This window comes from Balaenoptera borealis (genome assembly GCF_965194805.1).
Source record: "Balaenoptera borealis genome assembly, chromosome: 3".
Lineage (NCBI taxonomy): Eukaryota > Metazoa > Chordata > Mammalia > Artiodactyla > Balaenopteridae > Balaenoptera > Balaenoptera borealis.
Window position 1 is genome coordinate 12392281 of NC_138866.1, and position 25821 is coordinate 12418101.

Genomic DNA, 25821 nt, shown 5'->3' on the forward strand with positions numbered 1-25821 from the left:
ATGGTTATATGGTTTTTATTCTTCAATTTGTTAATATGGTTTATCACATTGATTGATTTGCATATATTGAAGAATCCTTGCATCCCTGGGATAAATCCCACTTGATCATGGTATATGATCCTTTCAATGTGTTGTTGGATTCTATTTGCTAGTATTTTGTTGAGGATATTTGCATCTATATTCATCAGTGATATTGGTCTGTAATTTTCTTTTTTTGTAGTATCTTTGTCTGGTTTTGGTATCAGGGTGATGGTGGCCTCATAGAATGAGTTTGGGAGTGTTCCTTCCTCTGCTATATTTTGGAAGAGTTTGAGAAGGATGGGTGTTAGCTCTTCTCTAAATGTTTGATAGAATTCATCTGTGAAGCCATCTGGTCCTGGACTTTTGTTTGTTGGAAGATTTTTAATCACAGTTTCAATTTCATTACTTGTGACTGGTCTGTTCATATTTTCTATTTCTTCCTGGTTCAGTCTTGGAAGGTTATACCTTTCTAAGAATTTGTCCATTTCTTCCAGGTTGTCCATTTTATTGGCATAAAGTTGCTTGTAATAGTCTCTTAGGATGCTTTGTATTTCTGTGGTGCCTGTTGTAAGTTCTCCTTTTTCATCTCTAATTTTATTGATTTGAGTCCTCTCCCTCTTTTTCTTGATGAGTCTGGCTAATGGCTTATCAATTTTGTTTATCTTCTCAAAGAAGCAGCTTTTAGTTTTATTGATCTTTGCTATTGTTTTCTTTGTTTCTATTTCATTTATTTCTGCTCTGATCTTTATGATTTCTTTCCTTCTGCTAACTTTGGGTTTTGTTTGTTCTTCCTTCTCTAGTTCCTTTAGGTGTAAGGTTAGATTGTTTATTTGAGATTTTTCTTGTTTCTTGAGGTAGGCTTGTAGAGCTATAAACTTCCCTCTTAGAACTGCTTTTGCCACATCCCATAGGTTTTGGAATGTCATGTTTTCATTGTCATTTGTCTCTAGGTATTTTTTGACTTCCTCTTTGGTTTCTTCAGTGATCTCTTGGTTATTTAGTAACGTATTGTTTAGCTTCCATGTGTTTATGTATTTTCTGGTTTTTCCCCTGTAATTGATTTCTAATCTCATAGCGTTGTGGTCAGAAAAGATGCTTGATATGACTTCAATTTTCTTAAATTTACTGAGGCTCGATTTGTGACCCAAGATGTGATCTATCCTGGAGAATGTTCCGTGCGCACTTGAGAAGAACGTGTAATCTGCTGTTTTGCAATGGAATGTCCTATAAATATCAATTAAATCTATCTGGTCTATTGTGTCATTTAAAGCTTGTGTTTCCTTGGTAATTTTCTGTTTGGATGATCTGTCCACTTGTGTAAGTGAGGTGTTAAAGTGCCCCACTATTATTGTGTTACTGTCGATTTCCTCTTTTATAGCTGTTAGCAGTTGCCTTATGTATTGAGGTGCTCCTGTATTGGGTGCATATATATTTATGATTGTTATATCTTCTTCTTGGATTGATCCCTTGATCATTATGTAGTGTCCTTCCTTGTCTCTTGTAACATTCTTTATTTTAAAGTCTGTTTTATCTGATATGAGTATTGCTACTCCAGCTTTCTTTTGATTTCTGAATCAAAAGAAATTGCTGAATTTGTCTTCTAAATTTAGAATTTGTGCTGAATTTGTCTTCTAAATTTAGAATTTAGAAGCTATTACTTAAGGTAATTTTTGTTTCAATGTGCTAATCCTTGTTTCAACATTTTAATTCAGGTTAGAGTGTTGTGTTACAGTTTTTTCTGTTGTATAGTTTTTCTGTTTGTTTTTTGTTTGGGGCAGAGAGAATATTCTTTTCTGCTGAAATATTTCAATTCACATTTCTATCTTATAGCTTTGCATGGATATATCCTGCTCTTTTGTGTTCATTTGGAAATGTCATATGTTTTTTGTACAAGCCAGCAGGTAGGGGGCAAGGTTTGAGTATCTATGTCTCTTTTTTTCCAATGTGATTCTCTTATTTTTTTTTTCAAATTATTAGAAAAAAATTTTTAGAGCAGTTTTAGGTTTTACAGCAAAATTGAGAGGAAGGTACAGGAATTTCCTGTATACTTCCTACCCTGACACATGCATAGCCTCCCCTGTTATCAAAATCCTCCACCAGAGTGGTACGTGTGTTACGACTAATGAACCTACATCGACATATCATAATCACCCAAAGTCCATAGTTTACCTTAGGGCTCACTCTTGGTGTTGAACGTTCTATAGGTTTGGACAAATGTAAAATGGCACGTATCCATGATTATCATATCATACACAGTATTTTTCACTATCGCCAAAATCCTCTGTGCTCTGCCTATTGACACCTTCCTCCCCACTGCCAACTCCTGTCAACTACTGATTTTCTTTTTTTTTGGCTGCATTGGGTCTTTGTTGCTGCACACGGGCTTTCTCTAGTTGCAGTGAGCGGGGGCTACTCCTTGTTGTGGTGCACGGGCTTCTCACTGCAGTGGCTTCTTGTTACAGAGCAGAGGCTCTAGGTGCGTGGGCTTCAGTAGTTGTGGCACACAGGCTCAGTTGCTCCATGGCATGTGGGATCTTCCTGGACCAGGGCTTGAACCCGTGTCCCCTGCATTGGCAGGCAGATTCTTTTTTTTTTTTTTTTAACATCTTTATTGGAGTATAATTGCTTTACAGTGTTGTGTTTGTTTCTGCTGTATAACAAAGTGAATCAGCTATATGCATACGTATATCCCCATATCCCCTCCCTCTTGCATCTCCCTCCCACCCTCCTTATCCCACCCCTCTAGGTGGTTGCAAAGCACCGAGCTGATCTCCCTGTGCCATGCAGCTGCTTCCCACTAGCTGTCTATTTTACATTTGGTAGTGTATATATGTCAGTGCTACTCTCTCACTTCGTCCCAGCTTACCCTTGCCCCGCCCCGTGTCCTCAAGTCCATTCTCTACGTCTGTGTCTTTATTCCTGTCCTGCCCCTAGGTTCATCAAAACCGTTTTTTTTTTTTTTTTTAGATTCCATATATGTGTGTTAGCATATGGTATTTGTTTTTCTCTTTCTGACTTACTTCACTCTGTATGACAGACTCTAGGTCCAGCCACCTCAGTACAAATAACTCAATTTCGTTTCTTTTTATGGCTGAGTAATATTCCATTGTATATATGTGGGCAGGAAGATTCTTAACCATTGCACCACCAGGGAAGCCCAACTACTGATATTTTTATTGTCTCCATAGTTTGGCCTTTTCCAGAATGTCATATAGTTAGAATCATAAAATAAGTAGCCTTTTCAGATTGACTTTTTTCACTAAGCAATATACATTTAAGTTTCCTCCATGTAAAAAGCTCATTTCTTTTTAGTGCTGAATAACATTTCATTGTCTGGATGTACCACGGTTTAGTTATTCATTCACCAACTGAAGGACATCTTGGTTACTTCCAAGTTTTGGCAATTATGAATAAAGCTGCTATAAACATCTGTGTGCAAGTATTTGTGTGAACTTAAGTTTTCAGCTCCTTAGAGTAAATACCAAGGAGTGCAATTGCTGGATCATATGGTAAGAGTATGTTTAGGTTTGTTAAAAACTCACCAGGGACTTACCTGGTGGCATCACTGTCAAGAATCTGCCTGCCAGCGCAGGGGACACGGGTTCAAGCCCTGGTCTGGGAAGATCCCACATGCTGCAGAGCAACCAAACCTGTGCACCACAACTACTGAGCCAACGCTCTAGAGCCCTCAAGCCACAACTACTGAAGCCCGTGTGCCTAGAGCCCATGCTCCACAACAAGAGAAACCACTGCAATGAGAAGCGCACGCGCTGCAATGAAGAGTAACCCCCACTCAATGCAACTAGAGAAAGCCCGTGCGCAGCAATGAAGACCCAACACAGCCAAAAATAAAAAGATAAATAAATAAAAAATTTTTAAAAAAACCTCACCAAACTGTCTTCCAAGTGGCTGTGCCATTTTGCATACTCACAGCATTGGTGCTGTCAGTGCTCCAAATTTTGGTCATTCTAATAGGTGTGAAATGGTATTTCATTGTTTTGACTTGCATTTCTCTGATGAAATTTGATGTGGAGCATGTTTTCATATACTTATATGCCATCTGTATATGTTCTTTCATGAGGTGTCTGTTAAGATTTGGGGCCCATTTTTTAATAGGGCTGTTTTCTTATTATTGAGTTTTAAGGGCTCTTTGTATGTTTTAGATAACAGTCCTTTATCAGATGTGTCTTTTGCAAATATTGGGTTGGCCAAAAAATGCATTTGGGTTTTTCTGCAAGATGTTATGGAAAACCCCAAACGAACTTTTTGGCCAACCCAGTATTTTTTTTCTTCCACTCCATGTTATTTTTTCTCTTGACAGTGCCTTTCACATAGCAGAAAACTTTACTTTTAATGAAATATGGTTTCTCAATTCTTTCCTTTTTTTTAAATTTATAAAACATTTTGTAGTGACATTTATTGGTTTTCTTTCTAATTTTACAAGCAATACACATTCATTGCAGACAACTAGAAATACATAAAAACATAAAGTAAAAATCAACAATCACCTATAACCCACCCCCCAGAGATAACTATCATTAGCATTTTAATACATTATTTCAGTGTCTACATATTTTTTTAATTGAAGTGTAATTGACTCACAATATTATGTTAGTTCCAGGTATATAACACGGTGGTTCAATATTTCTATACATTACAAAATGATCACCATGATATATCCAGTTACCATCTGTCACCATTCAAAGATATTACAATATAATTGACTATTTCCCTGTGCTGTACATTTCATCCCTGTGACTCATTTATTCTGTAGCTGGAAGTTTGTACCTCTTAATCTCCCTTACCTATTTTATTCATACCACCACTCCCCTCCCCTCAGGCAACCACCAATTTGTTCTCTGTGTCTAGGACTCTTTTGTTTTGTTATGCTTGTTCATTTGTTTTGTTTTTTAGATTCCACATTCCATATACACTGACATATAAGTGAAATTATATGGTACTTGTCTTTCTCTGTCTTACTTCACTTAGCAAAATCCCCTCTAGGTCCATTCGTGTCGTCACACATGGAAAGATTTCATTCTTTTTATGGCTGAGTAATATTCCATTGTACATATTTATATACACACCACATCTTCTTTATTCATTCATCTGTTGATGGACACTTAGGTTGCTTCTATATCTTAGCTATTGTAAAATAGTGCTGCAGTAAACATAGGAGTACAAGTATCTTTTTGAATTAGTTGTTTACATTTTCTTCATATAAATATCCAGAAGTGAAATTGTTTGGTTGTATGATAGTTTTATTTTTAATTTTTAAAGGAACTACCATATTGTTTTCCATAGTGGTTGCACCAGTTTAATACATTCCCACCAACAATGCACGAGGGTCCCCCTTTCTCTACACCCTTGCCAATATTTGTTATTTGTTGTTTTTTTGATAATAGCAATTCTTTCTTTCTTTTTTTTTTGGCTGTGCCATGCAGCATGTGAGATCTTAGTTCCCTGACCAGGGGTCGAACCCATGCCCCCTGCATTGGAAGAGTGGAGTCTTAACTACTGGAATGCCAGGGAAGTCCCTGATAAAAGCAATTCTGACAGATGTGAGGTAATATCTCACTGTGGTTTTGATTTTTATTTCCATGATGATTAGGGATTGAGCATCTTTTGATATTCCTATTGGCCATCTGTATGTCTTTTTTGGAAAATGTCTAGTCAGGTCCTCTGCCCGTTTTTTAATTGGGTTGTTTGTTTTTTTATGTTGAGTTGTGTAAGTTCTTTGTATACTTTGGATATTAACCCCTCATCAGGTATATTGTTTGCAAACATCTTCTCCATTCAGTAGGCAGCCTTTTCCTTTTGTTGATAGTTTACTTTGTTGTGCAAAAACTTTTTAGTTTGATGTAGTCCAATTTGTTTATTTTTGTTTTTGTTTCCCTTGCATAAGGAGACAGATCCAAAAACATATTGCTAAGGCCAATATCAAAGAGCATACTGCCTATGTTTTCTTCTAGGAGATTGATGGTTTCAGGTCTTACATTTAAGTCTTTAATCCATTTTGAGATTTTTTTTTTTTTTTTTTTTTACAGTGTGAGAGTGTAGTCCAGTTTCATTCTTTTGCATGTAGCTGTCCAGTTTTCCCAACACCAATTATAAAGAAGCTGTCTTTTCCCCATTATGTATTCTTACCTCCTTTGTTGTAGATTAAATTGACCATATAAGTGTGGGTTTATTTCTGGGCTCTCTGTTCTGTTCCATTGATCCATCTGTCTGTTTTTGTGCGAGTACCACACCATTTTGATTACTATAGCTTTGTAGTGTGGTTTAAAATCAGGGAGCATGATATCTCCAGCTTTGTTCTTCTTTCTCAAGATCGTTTTGACTATTCGAGGTCTTTTGTGCTTCTATACAAATTTTAGAATTATTTGTTCTAATTCTGTGGAAAATGCCATTGGTTCTATCTAGGTTTCTTAATTCAAAAGCATCCTCTTCTGTTGCTAAAGGGAAGTTGAATTTTTAAGTAGATGGAAACTTTTGGGGGTGGGGTCAGTGTGTTCCCCGATTTTGTGGTTCTCTTTTGTTTCTGTAAGATCTTTAATTCCCATTGTTTCCTTTCTTTTTTCTCTTCACCATCAAACATCTGAGAAATTCCTCGCCATTCAGAGGCTACCCCTTCTTCTGAATAGTGCCTTCCTAAAACTGCAAAGAGATTTTCAAGTGAGTGTTCTAATCTACCAGTTCTCAAACCTTTTCTCAGTATTTCTTTTCTCAGGTAGAACTCTATTAGAGAGGATTTCACCTGTATCCTACCACTGCTATACTCCTGTGAACCTCTGTTCTTTTCCACAGTCTCTACCCCACTTTGCTCTGGTGTGGACTCTGGATTTGATCCTGCTGGGTTTAGATGTTTATTTTTCTACTTTTATGTAAATTGAAATTCTTAGTAATCTCTGTGCAATGGTTGCTCTAGGGTTGTTTTATTAATTCTCCTCTTTATTTATGTGATTTTTTTTTTTTGGTGAATATGTGGAGAAATACACTTTTGAGTAGCCACAATGTATCTTCCATAAAGTTTATATATATATATGTGTATATATATATATATATATATATATATATATTTAAGACTGGCCTAGCTCCCAAATTATGGTTTCTAAATACCATTTCCCAGTAAAAGGAATCAGAATTCCATACAGAAATGACTGATTCCATGTTTGGGACAGAAATGTATAAAGTGAGCCTGGAATATTTTGTCCTAGAAGAAAGGAAGAAAGCAAGCAATCAAAGACTCAAGTAGAGCCATGTCAAAAGGACTCAGGAGCCAACTTTAAGAAGACCATACCTGCCAAAAATTGGACACTTTGAGCATCAGTAAGGATAGTAACTGTAACAGATATAAACACTGAAATATATTTAAACAGAAAGCTATGAGTTCATAATGATACTTAAAAACAAATCTTATTGGTTGCTTCTATGAGGATGCTAGAAAATCAATTCTAGGAAACCAATGCTAGGGAATCAAAACTGGTAAGTGAAGGAAAAGAATGAAGCATTTATTTTGCCTTTTCTTAGGAAATATACCTCTGGGTAACCAAAATAGTTCGTGAAGGAAATTTTATCTTTATAGAAGTATTCCAGTGAATGAGTAAAGAATGAATGATAAAATATCACCATCTTGCAACCTCCAGTGAATTTAACAGATCTAGGCAATAAATGATTGCTGGTGTATCATGGAAAGAGAGAACCAGTCATTATGTACCTCCTGTTAGACGTACTCAACACCACCTATGAAGTGTCCCTGCCAAAAAAATTAACCTGAATCTGATCAAGCATTTAAATCTACTTAGCAATTTACAGGACAAATGAGATAAACTTACGGTTAAAAGATACCACAATGATGCAATCAGCAAAATCCAGAGGAAAACATTAAAATGAACTACTTCTTCAACTAATAAGTTGCAAGGAAAAAGAGAGAGAAAATGGGGGTAAAAAGGAGAGTTATTTATGGATTTAAAAACTTCAAAAATATATCAACCAATTGCAGAGATGAACCCTATTGGATCTTGATTCATACAAACTATAAAAAAATTTAAGAATGGTATACTGAAGAAATGAAAACAGTCACTGGGTGGATATCCAGGAATCATTATTATTTTAAGGCATGATATGGTATTGTGTTTTTTTTGTTTTTTATTTATTTATTTTTGGCTGCGTTGGGTCTTCGTTGCTGCACGTGGGCTTTCTCTAGTTGCGTTGAGCGGGGGCTACTCTTCACTGCGGTGCGCGGCCTTTTCATTGCGATGGCCTCTCTTGTTGCAGAGCATGGGCTCTAGGCACACGGGCTTTAGTAGTTGTAGCACACGGGCTCAGTAGTTATGGTTCACGGGCTCTAGAGCGCAGGCTCAGTAGTTGTGATGCACAGGCTTAGTTGCTCCGCGGCATGTGGGATCTTCCCAGACCAGGACTCAAACCCATGTCCCCTGCACTGGCAGGCAGATTCTTAACCACTGCGCCACCAAGGAAGTCCAGTATTGTGGTTTTGTTTTATTTTAAAAATGGCATTTTGGGACTTCCCTGGTTGTCCAGTGGTAAAGTATCCACCTTACAATGCTGGGGACACAGGTTTGATCCCTGGTCAGGGAACTAAGATCCCACATGCTGTGGGGCAACTAAGCCCGTGTGCCACAACTACTGAGCTTGCGCGCCTCAACTGGAGAGCCTCTGTGCCTCTAACTACAGAGCCCACACACTCTGGAACTCACACACCACAGCTACAGAACCCACATGTCCTGGAGCCTGCGTGCCACAAGTAAAGAAGAGAGGATCAGCACACCACAACTAAAGAGAAGCCTGCATCCTGCAACGAAAGATCCCACGTGCGTCAATGAAGATCCCGTGTGCCTCAGCTAAGACCTGACACAGCCATAAATGAATGAATAAATAAATAAATAATAAATTTAAAATGTCATTTTCTCTTAGAAATATATACTGAAATATGTATAAATGTCTAGGATATCTTCAAGATTATCCTGAAGGAGGATGATAAATGGGTGTGTGTATTGATGAAACAAGACTGAAGCTAGATGATGGATACAGAGAGGCTGATTGTACAGTCTTTCTTTTTCTTTTGTTTGGAATCTTTTTCTAATGTTGGAATATCCCATAATAATTTTTTTTAAACTGGTAGTAATGTGAATCTGGGGTGATCAAAATGTCCTTGTTATTTTATTCTTTGAACCTTTTGAGTCTTTAAATTTTTTCTTTAACATCTTTATTGGAGTATAATTGCTTTACAATGTTGTGTTAGTTTCTGCTGTATAACAAAGTGAATCAGCTATATGTATACATATATCCCCATATCCCCTCCCTCTTGTATCTCCCTCCCACCCTCCCTATCCCACCCATCTAGGTGGTCACAAAAAGCATAAGAAAAGTATGTCTCTGGATGGGAGTAGACTTTGAAACCATAAGGCAACAGAAACAAAGGAGAATACTGATAAATTTGATTGCATCAGATTTGAATTACTATGCATCAAAGCCCATTGTAAAAAAAATTAAGTGACTAATTGGGTTTAATATTCATTGTAAATATTGCAAGAAATTCTTTTACCATTTCACAAGCAAAACACTAAAATTCCAACAGAAAGTGGTCAAGAATATGTCCAGATAATTTATAGAAGACAAAATGGCTAACAAGCATATCTTAAATATTAAATTGTACCAATATTTTAAAAAGTAAAACAATGAGATACTTTTTTGCCTATCAGACTATTACAGATTATATCTAATTCTCAACACTGCATTTTTTTTTAACTGTATGTCCCACAGGCATTTCTTTTTTTTCTTCTTTTAATTAATTAATTAATTTATTTTTGGCTGTGTTGGGTCTTCGTTGCTGCGCACAGGCTTTCTGTAGTTGGGGTGAGTGGGGGGCTACTCTTCGTTGAGGTGTGCGGGCTTCTCATTGTGGTGGCTTCTCTTGTTGCGGAGCACGGGCTCTAGGGCACGCGGGCTTCAGTAGTCGCGGCTCACGGGCTCAGTAGTTGTGGCTTGCGGGCTCTAGAGTGCAGGCTCAGTAGTTGTCATACACGGGCTTAGTTGCTCCGCGGCATGTGGGATCTTCCCAGACCAGAGCTCGAACCCGTGTCCCCTGCATTGGCAGGCGGATTCTTAACTGCTGCTCCACCAGGGAAGCCCCAAACACTCCATTTTCTGGAAAGCAATTTTCCAACATATACCAAGAATCTTAAATATGTTTATATCCTAAAGAAATATTTTTAAATGCAGGGAAAGATTTTTGTTCAGGATTATTCAGTTATACTATTCATAACAGGAAAACACTGGAAACAACTGAATGACTCATGTTTAAATAAATTGTAGTTATTTTAGATATGTAATTGTGAAAAAAAATTTTTTTAAGTTGAATTACATGAGAAAATGGTCAGAATAACAATGACTGAAAGCTATGTACTGAAGCTATATACAGAAGGATCCTACATGAAACACATAAATGTGTAGGGAACAGATTGTAGAAATAGGTCAAAGTGTTAATAGTGGTTATATCTGATTGTGGGTTTATGGGTAATTAATTTCTCTATACCTGTTTGTATTTTCCAAGTTTTGCACAATGAGCACTTTTATAGTCAGAGAAAAATTACAGAAAAAGTCAAAGTCATCCTTCCAATGAGCCCCCTTCCTTGTCCCCAAATTTCCTAACTAGATGCCCCGTGCCTGTCTTGTTTTCCAGGGAGAAGAACATTTTCATTCCACTGTTACAGATAAAAGCTCTGCTATGGGAACTTTCCTTCAAATCAAAATGTAATTCAGCAGTAACTGACTGAAAGCAGATCCTTACCCTTAATAGGGGAGGAACTGAGTCTTTATTGGGAGAGAGATTTTGTTGAGTTTTGCACATTGTTGCAGGTTGAGGAGTGACTTTTTTCTTTCAGTTAAAGTCACCAGAAAAGGTGAGAGAAAGTTTTTCTTACATGGGCTTTTTAGGAATAGATAACCCAGATACCAGCTATCTTTCATGATATGGGTAAGAGCAGATTCTACATGGCCATGTGAAGGGACTTCTGAAGGAAAACATGAATGTAAAGCAGGTTTTATTATCATCATTTAAAAAATTATTTGTTAGCCTCTGTGACCTTGATGACTAGTTAGGGTGCTAAGTAAGAAAGGTTCAGTCTCAGCCCACTAAGTCAAAGGCAGCCTGAGTGGGTATAATCAACCCCACCAAGGACATTTACACGAGAATGAACCTGAAGAACAGATTGGCATATCATTTGGTCTTACTGATTCCCATGCACAAGTAGCTCATTCCTATCTTTTTGCTTTGTGTATTTACTTTTCTTGCTTACCCTATCAATAAGGTCTTTATTCTTTTAAGTCCCACTCTTCCTTCAGGACACTGATGTTAACACAGAAAATGATCTTTGGTGCTCTTTGAAGAGGCAGTTAATTGGAAATTCCAACTGCCTGTCCTTTAGATTTTTCTAAGCATGCTTCTGTACTTGGTAGCAGCTGATTGGCTGTTACCAAAGTTAAGTGGACTACTAAACCAGTAAACTGTGAAAACTCAGCTCGCAGTTTTGGGTCTTCTTTCTCAGCCTGTATGGAAGAAAGCTTGGGAAAATATAAAAAAGAAAAGTGCAACTGGTTGGGCATCCCACTAAGAGGGAATTACAGTAAGAAATAAGGGCCCTACTATAGTATGAATTTACAGTGTAATCACTCTTCCATGATAATAGAGTAACTTACAAGTGAACTGGTAGGTTCCTCCTTTGGGACAATTCCCAATATTTATTTGATGCCAGAGAATAGAAAATACCCAGATATATGACCTATATCTGACCGTTACATGAAACTCATAAACATTAAATGGGAATAATAAGTGGGGATAATTTGACTGTTAAGGATGTGTAGGAGAGTGTGATGAAGATAAAGAAGTTGCTTCAATGTATAAAGATATGGATTCAGAGCTAATATTTATCAAGTGCTTAGTTTGTGTAAAGTAGCTAGCTGTTAGATGTTTTAGTATATTATTCATTTAATTCTCACAACAACCCTGTGAAGTGTTATCCCTATTTTACTGAATAGAAAGTAAACTTGAAGAAGTTAAGTAACTTTCCAAAGATCAAACATCTCAGTGGGCAGAGCTGATCTTAGGCCAAAGTCTGTGCCTTTTCTCTAACCATGAGATAATTGTTGAAAGAAGGTAGTACCAAATTGAGAAAAGTCATAATATTGAAGAAGGAGAAGAATGAGACTAATGTATGTATGAAGCAGAATTATGGTGAACAAATTTAGCAGTTTTGGTGAGAGGTCAAATCTACTCAAGTATGTAGTGTAGAATAAGTTTTTAAATTTTCATTTTGTGGCATCTTTGTATGCTGACTAGATCAATTCAATCAGGAGACCTTGGTTCTAAGCCCAACTCTGTAACTAGCCAGTAATGGACTTTGGACATGTTACTTAATGTCTCATATGTCAACTCTAAAGTAAGGTACATTTCATCTCTAAATTTTAAAAAACTTATATATATATATAAGTATATATATAGGCTATAAATATGAATTTATATATATGGACTGAATTATTAGAGTAAGGGAATGTGCAGCTAGCACAAAGCCATGGAGAGTTCAAAGATCACTCCTTGGCTGTCTTGCCCGTAAATATGCTCTCTCGGGTTTCCTTTCCTTAATGAAAGCATTTAAAAGCCTTTCAAAGTAAGTTTTTAGTTCTTGACTCAAAGACAGATACAGTCAAATCCACTTAAATGAAATTAGAGATCTTCTTATATTTACTTGGAGAACTGAATTGGAACAACTTTGAAGATAACTTATTAAGAGGTCATCCAAACTGGGGTCCTGGAATATAATACATTTCAGACAGTATTTCAGGGATGAGGAAAGCTTATGGGTTCCAATAATGGTGTTATGTCATTTAATTTGAATGTTTAGCAAAATAATACAAGATTTTCCTGGTAAGGGCACTATTTTCAAAGTTTGTCTCTGGTAACTTCTCCATTTAATGTTAAATTCATTCTTATACCAAAAATAAAATTGAGCATAGCACTGTGCAGATGTAATTTTGATGGACCATTTATTTCCTCTTACCTTGTGAAAACAAGTTGTTTTCTTAAATGACTAAAAAATGCACTTAAAAAACAATTCTCCCCTAACCATGTGATAAGGGTGAGGAATTCAAAATCCAACAAATGTTGAGCTTTCTACTGTCAGTTAAATGTATTTAATCAAGCAAATCAATTTTGAGGCAAGAAAAACATCAGTTAAATTTAATTTACTCAGCAGCTGTCAGGAACCCCAAAGCATCTGGATTTTACTCTTCCTTTAGCTGGCAAGTCAGTCTGTTACTGTTTCTTGGGTGCTGGCAAAAGATACAGACTCCTGGGTCAGAGATGTAGGACTTTATCACTCACAGAAAAGCAGTAGTCACTGTCAACATGATGCTCACTCCAGTTCCCCATGTCCCCTTCCTCCCTCCCTCCTCCCACCCTAGTCCCATGGAGTCTCATGCTGTATTAGTTTACTAGGGCTAACAAGGTACCACACACTGAGTGGTTTAAGCAACAGAAATTTATTGTCTCACAGCTCTGGAGTTTAGAAATCTGAGATTATCCCGAACCTGGATTTGGGTCGGTTTCCCTGATGTGCAGCAAAGCCAATCTGACACCAGGTTGTGGTGAAGGAAAGTACATTTATTGCAGGGTGCCAAGAAAGGAGAATGTGCAGCTAGTACTCAAAAGACCTGAACTCCCTGATGGCTTTCAGGGAAGGGTTTTTAAAGGCACCATTAAGGATGTGGGTTGCAGGGTGCCTGATCAGTTCGTGGACATTCTTCGGATTGATTGGCAGTGAGGTAACAGGGTGATGTTTCCAGAGTCAACATCATCAACTTTCTGATCCCAATTGGTCTGGGGTCTACGCGCTTGTGGTCAGCTGTTTCCATCTGGTGGGAGTCTAGTTTCTGTAAAAACAACTTAGGAATGTGCTTCAGACATTGTTATCTATGTCCTTCATGGACGAACTAAAGGTCCTGTGACTCTGCTATATGGCTGATCTTTTGTTTAAATTGTTACCAGTTTACTTTCCTGGCCCAGCAGTTATTCTTTATTATTATATGTTCACATTTTCCTAATCATTAATTCCTTAGCCAGCCTTTTGAGATTCGGGAGAAACCTGAAGACGTCAGGAGAAACCTCTTTTACTTCAAGAGATGCGGGGCACAGAGAGTCCCGAACGAAGTGAGAGGGTACCAAAGGGTCCTGCTCAGTCTCAACATCAAGATGTTAGCAGAGCTAGTTCCCTCTGAGAGCCACGAGGGAAGGATCTGTTCCAGGCCTCTCTCCTTGGCTTGTAAATGGCTACCTTCTCCCTGTGTCTTCATATCATCTTCTACCTGTACAAGAGTGTGTCCAAATTGCACCTTCTTATAAAGACACCAGTTATACTGGATTAGGGCCTACCCTAATGATTTCATTTTAACTTAATTACTTCTGTAAAGACCCTATCTCCAAATATGACCACATTCTGATATACTGGTGGTTAGGACTTCAGCATATGAATTTGGGAGGGGGGAACAATTCAGCCCATGACAGACGCTTGCTAACACACATAGTGGTGTACATTACAAGAGAAGAACACGGAGTTGGGAGATTCACCATGGAAACAAGCCTGTGCTTGTCCAGAGGATGTTACCTCATGCCTCAAGGTTGCTTGCTGCAAACACAACTCTGAGAAAAGGGCCTTGCATTCCTGGCACATAGCAAGGATGTGCAGGGATGCTCAGGACTCACATGGATTGTCTCTCCCAAGAGCAATGCTGTCACAGTCTCAGATCAAGGTACAACTGTACCATCCTGAGTCTTTATCAAGTCAGGTTGGGTTTTACACAGATGTAGAATTGATCATGCCTTTCTAACAGTTGCAGAAAACTCTGAGCCACAGCTCTTTAGTTTGCAATAATTATATTTATAAATATATTTAATACCAGTTAAGGAGTAAGTGTAGAGCTTAGTCAATTGTTGTCTGCTTTTGTCACATAATGAGAAATATTTTTAATTCAAAGAAGAGATGATTTCTTTACTATGCCATTGTTTATAGCAAAAGGAACTAAAAAATATCTTCAGAGTAATTGAATGGAAATAATTCTTTTTTCTTCCAACAGATGGAATTGCCACTTTTATATGTTATGATTTTACTTTTGAACATTTTTGATATTTCATCAGGAATAACATATAATAAAGGTAAGTTTCAGACTCTTTTTACTCTCTAAAATAGAGAAAATCTTCTCAAGACTTCCCCTTTATATCCCTTCCTCACTAACAGTTAAACTATTTTTCTTTTAGTACTTCTTCTTTACCTTATCTTCCAGTTTTTCCCCAGTATTATCTATTGTACTCTGGTCCAGAGGTTTCTAATAATATCATTGTTTATATCAGGACTTTTCTTTTGTTATAGTATTTCATTACTTATAAGTCATAGAATATTTAAATTTTAAGGAACATTTTATATTTGCAAAACTTGAATTATTTGGATAGAACTTTTTCATTTTTCCTCCATAAATGGTTGCATGTAGGATGAATTGTAAACTGAATTATAGGCTAATAGAATGAGAATTTTCTGAAATTAATACATGGATTAAATTGCCCAATAGGACTTTCATGGTGTAAAACTTTGCAAAAGGAATAAGACAAATCCACCTCCATTAGTGCAGATTGTATAGATTCTGTAGTATCCTGAACTGGATCTACCAGAACATAGTCGATGGTCAAAAAATTGTTGACTGAGTGGATGGAGAGACTCAGGCTCTCTTCTACACATGGGTGTGTTGCAGAATTGGGTGAGTTCTGGGATGAGCCAGTTCTAGTTCCTATATTCCGCTAGAGAATATATTACACAGGTATGGACATAACCGAAGATTGGATAGTCACCAGCAAACTTATGAGATTTCAGAGAAGGGAGAATGTACTTCCAACTGGGGCAGGGGATGGAGTGAGTCAGAGAAAACACTGTATGAAAGATATCAACCCATATGTGTCCCCCAAATGTCTGTACATGCATGGGGAAGAGCATCCTACAAAGACAACATCAGGTAAGTGATGAATAAAGTCGTGGAGGTAAACAACCACAGAACATGATGGGAGCAGTAAATAGTTCATTCTGACTTGAAAGAAGGAATAGAAGAAGTAAAATATTTTGGAAAGATAGGAAACTGGCTTATATTATAGAGGTACTTGAATGCCAAGCTAAGGAATTTGGGCTTTAGTCTATATTCACTGGAAAGTCATTTAAGATGACTGGTTAGGGGAGTAACATCTCAAAGCTACAATTTAGGAAGATTAATATGGCAGCATTATGTAAAGTAGATTGGTGGAGGGAAAGTTGGGAGGCAGAGAGAACAGACAGAAGACCATGACAGTAGCTTACACCAGATCTTCAGTCATGAAGTCAGTTTTTTGGTCATGCACTGCATTGGTTGAAAAAAAAAAAAAGTGTAAGCTTGGTTCTCCAATATTTTCTATTTATTTTTAAATTACGTACTTGTACTACTGTACTAATATATTGTGTACCTTGTAAACCTACACAAAACCCAGAAATTAAAAGGGGATGAAAAAGGATGAAATAATCTTTTAAAATTATTATAAAGTATACTGATCAACATCATAAAATTCTTTGAAATTTTAAGATTTTTGGTGAGAAAATGTGATGTAAATATAGTTTTTGAAATCTTGGAGTCAAAGTTTATAGAGATTTGAATATCTGGCTCTAATTCAATTTATTTTGGTATTTGACTTTAATTAGCTATTATATTAAAAATATATCTCGCAAATTTTTGTATATCTAAATGGGATAAATGCATGTTGGCTTAATGAATAAATCATGATACTCATTTTTCAATCCCATCTATCAACTTTGTAAAGGTTTTTATTGATAAAATTTTAGTAAGCTTCCAGCTTTCTGTATGTCAGTCAACTTTTTTCCATTTTAAGCAAATAGTTCAAAACTTCATTGAAATTCATTTGAAATATTTAAATCAAGTAAAAAAATTTCCATTTTCAAGTTTCTAAAGTATTGCAGATATGACAGTAATTATAGATGATATATTTATGAGATTTCCAGTAACAAAATCACATACTAATGTAAACATTTCCAGCTGCCTATATTCAAAATGCTCTCTCCACAGCATGCAATTTTTAAGGTATTTAATTTAATGTTCATTGTTCAAATGAACCTTCAGTTTGGAAGGACAGACTGAGTCCTGATTTACTTTTTGAAACTATCTGTCAGCATATTCCTGACAGCAATTTGGCATTTCAAAAAGATAAATGGAAATCAAAAAAGCTGGAGTAGAAATTCTCATATCAGAAAAAATAGACTTTAAAATAAAGACTATTACAAGAGACAAAGAAGGACACTACATAATGATCAAGGGATCAACCCAAGAAGAAGATATAACAATTGTAAATATTTATGCACTCAGCATAGGAGCACCTCAATACATAAGGCAAATGCTAACAGGCATAAAAGGGGAAATTGACAGTAACACAATAATAGTAGGGGACTTTAACACCCCACTTTCACCAATGAACAGATCAACCAAAATGAAAATAAATAAGGAAACACAAGCTTTAAATGATACGTTAAACAAGATGGACTTAATTGATATTTATAGGACAGTCCATCCAAAAACAACAGAATACACTTTCTTTTGAAGTGCTCATGGAACATTCTCCAGGATAGATCATATCTTGGGTCACAAATCAAGCCTTGGTAAATTTAAGAAAAATGATATCATATCAAGTATCTTTTCCGACCACAATGCTGTGAGACTAGATATCAATTACAGGAAAACATCTGTACAAAATACAGACACATGGAGGCTAAACAATACGCTACTAAATAACCAAGAGATCACTGAAGAAATCAAAGAAGAAATCAAAAGATACCTAGAAACAAATGACAATAAAAACACGATGGCCCAAAACCTATGGGATGCAGCAAAAGCAGTTCTAAGAGGGAAGTTTAGAGCAATACAATCCTACCTCAAGAAACAAGAAACATCTCAAATAAACTAACCTTATACCTAAAGCAATTAGAGAAAGAAGAACGAAAAAACCCCAAAGTTAGTAGAAGGAAAGAAGTCATAAAGATCAGATCAGAAATAAATGAAAAAGAAATGAAGGAAATGATAGCAAAGATCAATAAAACTAAAAGCTGGTTCTTTGAGAAGATAAACAAAATTGATAAGCCATTAGCCAGACTCATCAAGAAAAAAAGGGAGAAGACTCAAATCAACAGAATTAGAAATGAAAAAAGAGAAGTAACAACTGACACTGCAGAAATACAAAGGATCATGAGAGATTACTACAAGCAACTATTTGCCAGTAAAATGGACAACCTGGAAGAAATGGACAAATTCTCAGAAAAGCACAACCTTCTGAGAATTAACCATGAAGAAACAGAAAATATGAACAGACCAATCGCAAGCACTGAAAATGAGACTGTGATTAAAAATCTTCCAACAAACAAAAACCCAGGACCAGATGGATTCACAGGTGAACTCTATCAAACATTTAGAGAAGAGCTAACACCTATACTTCTCAAACTCTTCCAAAATATAGCAGAGGGAGGAACACTCCCAAATTCATTCTACGAGGCCACCATCACCCTGATACCGAAACCGGACAGAGATGTTACAAAAAAAGAAAACTATAGGACAATATCACTGATGAACATAGATGCAAAACTCCTCAACAAAATACTAGCAAACAGAATCCAGCAGCACATTAAAAGAATCATACACCATGATCAAGTGGGGTTTATCCCAGGAATGCAAGGATTCTTCAATATATGCAAATCAATCAATGTGATGCACCATATTAACAAATTGAAGGATCAAAACCGTATGATCATCTCAATAGATGCAGAAAAAGCTTTTGACAAAATTCAACACCCATTTATGATAAAAAATCTCCAGAAAGTAGGAATAGAGGGAACTTACCTCAATATAATAAAGGCCATATATGACAAACACACAGCCAACATCATTCTCAATGGTGAAAAACTGAAACCATTTCCTCTAAGATTAGGAACAAGACAACGTTGCCCACTCTCACCACTATTACTCAACATAGTTTTGGAAGTTTTAGCCACAGCAGTCAGAGAAGAAAAAGAAATAAAAAGAATCCAAATCAGAAAAGAAGAAGTAAAACTGTCACTATTTGCAGATGACATGATAGTATACATAGAGAATCCTAAAGATGCCACCAGAAAACTACTGCAGATAATCAATGAATTTGGTAAAGTAGCAGGATACAAAATTAATGCATAGAAATCTCTTGCATTCCTATACACTAATAATGAAAAATCTGAAAGAGAAATTAAGGAAACACTTCCATTTACCATTGCAACAAAAAGAATAAAATATCTAGGAATAAACCTACCTAAGGAGACAAAAGAGCTGTATGCAGAAAACTATAAGACACTGATGAAAGAAATTAAAGATGATACCAACAGATGGAGAGATATACCATGTTCTTGGATTGGAAGAATCAACATTGTGGAAATGACTATACTACCCAAAGCAATCTACAGATTCAATGCAATCCCTATCAAACTACCAATGGCATTTTTCACAGAACTAGAAAAAAAATTGCATAATTTGTATGGAAACACAAAAGACCCTAAACAGCCAAAGCAATCTTGAGAAAGAAAGATGGAGCTGGAGGATTCAGGCTCCCTGACTTCAGACTATACTACAAAGCTACAGTAATCAAGACAGTATGGTACTGGCACAAAAACAGACATATAGATCAATGGAACAGGATGGAAAGCCCAGAGATATACCCACACACCTATGGTCAACTAATCTATGACAAAAGAGGCAAGGATATACAATGGAGAAAAGACAGTGTCTTCAATAAGTGGTGCTGGGAAAACTGGACAGCTACATGTAAAAGAATGAAATTAGAACACTCCCTAACACCATACACAAAAATAAACTCAAAACTGATTAAAGACCTAAATGTAAGGCCAGACACTGTAAAATTCTTAGAAGAAAACATAAGCAGAACACTCTATGACATAAATCACAGCAAGATCCTTTTTGACCCACCTCCTAGAGAAATGGAAATAAAAACAAAAATAAACAACTGAGACCTAATGAAACTTAAGATCTTTTGCACAGCAAAGAAAACCATAAACAAGACCAAAAGACAACCCTCAGAATGGGAGAAAATATTTGCAAATGAAGCAACTGACAAAGGATTAATCCCCAAAATATACAAGCAGCTCATGCAGCTCAATATCCAAAAAACAAAGAACCCAATCCAAAAATTGTCAGAAGACCTAAATCGACATTTTTCCAAAGAAGATATACAGATTGCCAACAAACACATGAAAGGATGCTCAACATCACTAGTCATTAGAGAAATACAAATCAAAACTACAATGAGGTATCCCCTCACACCGGTCAGAATGGCCATCATCAAAAAATCTACAAACAATAAATGCTGGAGAGGGTATGGAGAAAAGGGAACCCTCTTGCACTGTTGGTGGGAATGTAAATTGATACAGCCACTATGGAGAACAGTATGGAGGTTCCTTTAAAAACTAAAAATAGAACTACCACATGACCTAGCAATCCCACTACTGGGCATATACCCTCAGAAAACCTTAATTCAAAAAGAGTCATGTACCACAATGTTCACTGCAGCTCTATTTACAATAGCCAGGACATGGAAGCAACCTAAGTGTCCATCGACAGATGAATGGATAAAGAAGATGTGGCACATGTATACAATGGAATATTACTGTCAATGGAATATAGTCTGTCATACAGAGGAGTGAAGGAAGTCAGAAAGAGAAACACAGATACCATATGCTAACACATATATATGGAATCTAAAAAAAAAAAAAAAGGGTTCTGAAGAACCTAGGGGCAGGACGGGAATAAAGACGCAGACATAGAGAATGGACTTGAGGACACGGGGAGGGGGAAGGGTAAGCTGAGACGAAGTGAGAGAGTGACATTGACATATATACACTACCAAATGTAAAATAGCTAGTGGGAAGCAGCCGCATAGCACAGGGAGATCAGCTTGGTGCTTTGTGACCAACTTGAGGGGTGGGATAGGGAGGGTGGGAGGGAGATGCAAGAGGGAGGGGATACAGGGATATATGTATAGATATAGCTGATTCACTTTGTTATACAGCAACAACTAACGCAACAATGTAAAGCAATTATACTCGAATAAAGATGTTAAAAAAAAAAGATCAGAAAATTTAAAACACTTTTTAAAAAGTAATATAAAAACATCCCTAACTCATCTTTAGACAGTTTTTTAAAAAGTACTTTGCCATTGTATACCACCAAAACCCATGTTTGTTACAAAAGATGTTTGTAGTTAACCTTCATCTAGCCTTACCTCTGATGTCCTTCAGTACTTTTGCAGTATCTGGCTTCAACTTCATTGTGCCAAAGAAAACCAGAGCTGGACAATATTTAAAGCTGTAAAACTACAATTTATTCAGGGACTATTGCAATTGAGGAAAAAAGATCTCAGTATAGAACTAGTCTCAATTCCAAATACAACATAGGCAAGTGGGAATTTATAGCCAAGGAGCAGGTTCATTGTGGGGGAAATTGTGTCTTTGGATGGAAAATTACTAAGAGGAGACATCAGGAGTAGGGAGGATTCTTGCTCAGCTAACCAAACAGTATTCTTGCTGAGGGCAGACCAGCATGACCATCTGGGTGGATGGTAGGGGATGAAGAATTTGAGTAGATATTGAGAGTGGTTAGATATCAAGGATGGGGTGGGGGCTTCCCTGGTGGTGCAGTGGTTAAGAATCCGCCTTCCAATGCAGGGGACACGGGTTCGAGCCCTGGTCTGGGAAGATCCCACATGCTGCGGAGCAGCTAAGCCTGTGCGCTACAACTACTGAGCCTGTGCTCTAGAGCCTGTGAGCCACAACTACTGAAGCCTGCAACAAGAGAAGCCACCACAATGAGAAGCTTGCACACGGCAACGAGGAGTAGCCCCTGCTCACCGCAACTAGAGAAAGACCGTGTGCAGCAACAAAGGACCCAATGCAGCCACAATAAATAAATTAATTAATTAAATTAAATAAATAAATTTTTAAAAAAGGATGGGGGGGTTTCTCTCTAAGATGACTTAGCAGGATTCTTGTGAAAATAGCTATGCAGGTCTAGCAAGGGATAGGGCCTATCCTCTTCATCAAATCAAGTCCTGCCTTTTTCCAAGAAGGAGTCTGAATTTATACCCCAGATTAGAGGAATACATATGACATTGATGAGTGGTCCCATCACAGCCTCTTTCCTCAAACTCAAGATAAGGAGAAGGGATAGAGGATTCTGGGAAGACGGCAGAGTGAGAAGCACAAGAAATCTGCCTCCCCAACTGGACAGCAACTGCACTGGCCGAATCTGTCTGATGTAACTTTTTTGGAACTCTGGAGGCTACTGAAGGCTTACAACTTCTAGGGGAAGTCTTGGACAGTAAGTTGCAGTTAATTTCAGTCATTGTCAACTCTTATCACTGTAGAAACTACCCATCCCCCACCCTCAGCCTCATGGCATGCAGCTGTGCACGTGTTCCTGGAGCAGTCACACACAGCTTGCAGAAGCTAGGGTGGGCAAAAAGGACCCTGTCTTCCAAATATTGAGGATCTGTACTCTGATTGCTGATTGCTGCTTCTGATCACAGAGGTGCAGACAAAGAGGCAGGCAGCCATTGTTGTTGTACCTCCCCTCACTGTTGCAAGCTCCTCTCCCTCAGCTGAACAGATTTTCAAGGGACTTAAAGGGCCAGTGCCCTTTTTACCCCCTTTTTCATTTTTCATTTTTTTCCTCTTTGGGAGCCAGACGTTAAAGACTATCAAAAAAAACAAAAACAAAAAAAAACTGCATTTAAGGGGATAAATTACAAAGTGACCACACATGCCCAGGGAAAAATGACACAGGCTCATAAAAGACCTAAGAAGACCTTAAATTTACACCTGAGGTTGATCCTTGATACAGAGACAGCCTACAACAATTTTTTAAAAACCCAAAAGACAAAAACAGTAACAAAAAAAAGCAAATCCTGGGGAATGAGGAGAATCTAATTTCCAGAGTTACCACACTATTAGATTCAACTGTCCAGTTTTCAACAGAAAATTATAAGACATACAAAGAAACAGGAAAGTATGGCCCATTAAAGGAAAAAAATAAATCACCAGAAATTATCCTGAAAAAAGATTGGATGGCACATCTACTAGACAAAGACTTTAAAACAACCATGTTAAAGTTGCTCCCAAAACCAAAGAAGATGTGGAGAAGGTCAAGAAAATGTATGAGCAAAATGGAAGTATCAATAAAGAAATAGAAAACCTGAAACGAAACCAAGAAGAAATGCAAGGGCTGAGAAGTACAATAACTGAAATGAAAAACTCACTAGAGGGATTCAAAGGCAGATTTAAGCAGGCAGAAGAAAAAAATCAGCAACTTGACGATAAGACAATTGTAATTATCAAGTCTCAGGAACAGAAAGAAAAAAGGTTGAAGAAAAGTGTAGAGCTAAGAGACCTCTGGGAAACTGTCAAGTGGACCAACACACACATTGTGGGAGTAACAGCAGAAGAGAGAGAGAAAGGAGCAGAGAGACTATTTGAAGAAATAATGGCTAAATAAAAACTTCCTAAATTTGATGAAAGGCATAAATATGTATAATATATATATATCCAGGAAGCTAAGCAAACTCCAAGTAAGATGAACTGACAAGAGACCTACACCAAGACACATTATAATCAAACTTTCAAAAGCCAAAGATAAAGAGAGAATCTTGAAAGCAGCAAGAGAGAAGTGAATAACCACACACAAAGAATCCTCAATTAGATAATAAGCAGATTTCTTATCAGAAACTTTGGAGTCCAGAAGGCAGTGGACTGATATATTCAAATTGCTAAAAGAAAAACCAGTCAGCCAAGAATCCTATATCTGGGAAAACTGTCCTCAAGAGTGAGGAAGAAATTAAGGCATTCCCAGATAAACAAAAGGTGAGGGAGTTTGTTACCACTAGATTTGCCATGTAAAAAAGGCTCAAGGGAGTCCTGCAAGGGGAAATGAAAGGACACTAGACAGTCACTTGAAGCCATAGGGAGAAATAAAGGTAAATATGTGGGTAATTATATTGTAACAATGGATTGTAACTCCACTTTTCATCTTCAACATGATTTAAGAGACTAATACATCTAAAGAAAAAAATGATTAGTGCAAAAGTTACTGTCATTGTAATTTTGGTTTGTAACTCCAAATCTTGTTTTCTACATATCTTAAGAGACTAATGCATTCAAAAGAATTATTAGTTCATGTTTTGGGGGCACACAATATTTAAAGATATAATTTTATGATATCAACAACTGAAAGGGGTGGGGATGGAGCTTTAAAGGAGTAGAGTTTTTCTATGTTATTGGAGTTAAGCTGCTATAAATTCAAATTAGGGTAGTATACCATTAGGATGTTAAATGTAATCCCCATGGTAATCACAAAGGAAATAGCTATAAAATATACATGAAAGGAATTTACATGTTTCACTACAAAAAAAAATCAACTAAATACAAAAGAAGGCAGTAATGCAGTAATGAAGGACAAAAAAGTTATAAGGTATATAGAAAACTAATAGCAAAATGATAGAAGTAAGTCTCTCCTTATCAGTAATCACTTTAACTACAAATGGATTAAATTTCCCAATCAAAACTGGGAGATTGGCAGAATGGGTAAAAACACATGATCAAAAACAAAAACAAAAACAAAAACAAATACTCACACATGATCCAACTCTATGCTGTCTATGAGAGACTCTGTTTTATTTTATTTTATTTGGCCATGCCACAGCATGCTGGATCTTAGTTCCCTGACCAGGGAGCGAACCCATGCCCCCTGCAGTGGAAGTGCAGAGTCCTAACCACTGGACTGCCAGGGAATTCCCAGAGAGACTCACTTTAGAACAAGATAAGAAGGAGGGATCTTTCTCCCAACACTCCCACCCTTTGGGGAGAGGAGTCACCTTCATATCAGTAGCTTTCTATCAAAACATAAATTCACTCTCCAATCTCCAACTTCTGTCCCTTTTATATGTTCACCATGGTTGAGGAGTTTAAGAGTGAAGAACTGGTTTTTGGCCACCTCTGAAAATTTGTATCATAGCCTAGCACGTGTTATATTTTATTTTAGTGCTCAGTCAAACCTTCCTTTTTAGTGTCCTGACATTGTATCTTTAAAATGAAAAAATAAAGTGGAAGATTTAAACTTTACCTAGAGTGATGTGAATTTAAAATATACAATTATAATTCTTATACTTTAAAAAATATTTTCTGTTTAAAAAATATGGTTCTTTTAATGGAAATTCTTCATTAGTGACCTAAAAAAATATATATGTTTGTATTATTTAGGTGATACGGAGAAACGCTTTGCTTGTGCTAGCCAAGGGTTCCCCCAAAAGAATGAAATAATCAAGTTGTATCTTTCCTCTGATGACTTGGTAAGGTCCACTAATAGCATGTGCTACAACCCCTCATATTCCTTTTAAGTGCATAGGTGAAACCAGTAGCACTGTACTCTTTTCAAATACCTTCTACTATTTTCAGACTTGGGGAGGTGAAATTTGATACAAATAATCCTTTCTATCCTTTCTAATTCTTTCCACTTGGATCAAGTAAAATATTTCATTTAGCCATTGAACACCCTGGGTGGTTTGCTTTTTTTTTTTTTTTTTTTTAAGATGCCTCCATCCCTTTTTTTAAAAGATTGGCT

General features: G+C 36.9%; 1 protein-coding gene across 2 annotated transcripts in view; it reads left to right on the plus strand.

Annotated features, from left to right (window-relative positions):
- Positions 1–25821, plus strand: part of CATSPERB (cation channel sperm associated auxiliary subunit beta) — a 151031-nt gene that overhangs the window by 2295 nt on the left and 122915 nt on the right. The window contains exons 1-3 of one of the 2 annotated variants that reach the window (XM_082384479.1): positions 1–14847; positions 15172–15250; positions 25461–25549. The exon at positions 1–14847 is cut by the window's left edge and continues 2295 nt beyond it. In XM_082384479.1, coding sequence (XP_082240605.1) covers positions 14776–14847; positions 15172–15250; positions 25461–25549 — 240 coding nt within the window. In that variant the 5' untranslated portion in view covers positions 1–14775. Of the gene's footprint in view, positions 14848–15171; positions 15251–25460; positions 25550–25821 lie in introns of those variants that run through there. The other variant, XM_082384480.1, reaches the window with a different exon arrangement.